Source organism: Nothoprocta perdicaria, unplaced genomic scaffold (genome assembly GCF_003342845.1).
Source record: "Nothoprocta perdicaria isolate Ctin4 unplaced genomic scaffold, notPer1 scaffold_289, whole genome shotgun sequence".
Lineage (NCBI taxonomy): Eukaryota > Metazoa > Chordata > Aves > Tinamiformes > Tinamidae > Nothoprocta > Nothoprocta perdicaria.
Window position 1 is genome coordinate 398,454 of NW_020455520.1, and position 1,158 is coordinate 399,611.

A 1,158-nucleotide genomic window follows, 5' to 3' on the forward strand; every position below is an offset into this window, starting at 1 on the left:
CCCGCCGCCCCGCTCTGCCCCGCGGCCGCTCCCGCCTCACCTGCCCGTCATGGCGGCGCAGCCCGGCCCGGCCTAGCCCGGCTCCGCTCAGCTCGGCCCGGCCTAGCCCGGCTCCGCGCGGCTCACGCCCCGCCCCGGCCCCCCGCGCGGGGGCGGCGGCCGCCGTGACGCGGGGCAGCCCCCGGGCCGCGCATATTTTTCCTATAAAGGGAAGGGAAAGGCAGCCGAGTTGCCCGAGGAGGTGACATCTCTCCTGATGCCGAAGCAGYTGCCTTCCTACCGGCCCTATGGATACAAGTGCCCCGGGATGAGGTGTCGCGGTGCGTCTTGTCCCCGGGATGAGGTTTCACGGYGTGTTCTATCCCCAGGGCAGCAGCAAGCACCTCAGGAATGCCATCCCGCTGTTCCTTAGGGACTGCGCTCCCTAACAAAACCGCTTCCAACTCCAGCTCTTCCAGTAACATCCAGCCCCCCTGCTTGGGGTTGAGCTTTGTCCGGGCCTGTTCTCTGCCACGGCACTACCGTGCCAAACGGGCCAGGGTCCTTCAGGCCCACGAGGGACCTCGGGGGGGATCTCTGCACGGCAGTCGGTCCGGGTAACCCACCGCGGCCACGAGTATCCCTAAAGCGCTGGGGCTGGTGGCGGCAGCTMTGCGATCCCGCGCTTCGCAGCGTGCAGACATCTCGCCCGCAGCCCTGCAGTGAACGTGGGGAACCACAGCGGATGCGCTTCGCGTTTAGTATTCCCGTTACACAGCTAAAGCAACGGGAAGAACTGCCTCAGATGCTCCCGCTCCGGCTGCATGTTTGTCTGGCAGCAGAGCAGGTAACAGACGAACTTCCGAGCACACGTCCAGTGACTTTACATAAGCGGTTGGAGGAAGACAGTAATCTGTAGGCAAGTGCTCAGTCATGCTTTGCATCAGAGGCACTTACGTATCCCGTTATCCTTTTATCTGGGTACTTAACAGTATTTAGCGCTTATTTTCTTGATGCCAYGCTTTAGAGAAAACCATAACTAACTAACAGCCCACACATACTGGATGCGCAGAGGCTGTAACCGCAGCGCAGCGGGGTGCGGGCCGGTCTCGCCGCCCGGGGACGGGCCCAGCCCGGTCCCGCGGGGCTCCCTGTCGGTGACGGCCCCGCCCCGCGGGC

At 64.2% G+C, this 1,158-nt stretch overlaps 1 protein-coding gene across 2 annotated transcripts in view; it reads right to left on the minus strand.

Moving 5' to 3' along the window:
• LIMS2 (LIM zinc finger domain containing 2) overlaps window positions 1-298 on the minus strand; it is a 29,001-nt gene extending 28,703 nt beyond the window's left edge. Inside the window, exon 1 of one of the 2 annotated variants that reach the window (XM_026041581.1) lies at window positions 281-298. Coding sequence is in view for 1 of the 2 variants with exons in the window: in XM_026041580.1 (XP_025897365.1) it covers window positions 41-51 (11 nt within the window). In the remaining variant the exon portion in view is untranslated. Of the gene's footprint in view, window positions 1-40; window positions 96-280 lie in introns of those variants that run through there. The other variant, XM_026041580.1, reaches the window with a different exon arrangement.
• Window positions 299-1,158: the final 860 nt, after the last annotated feature.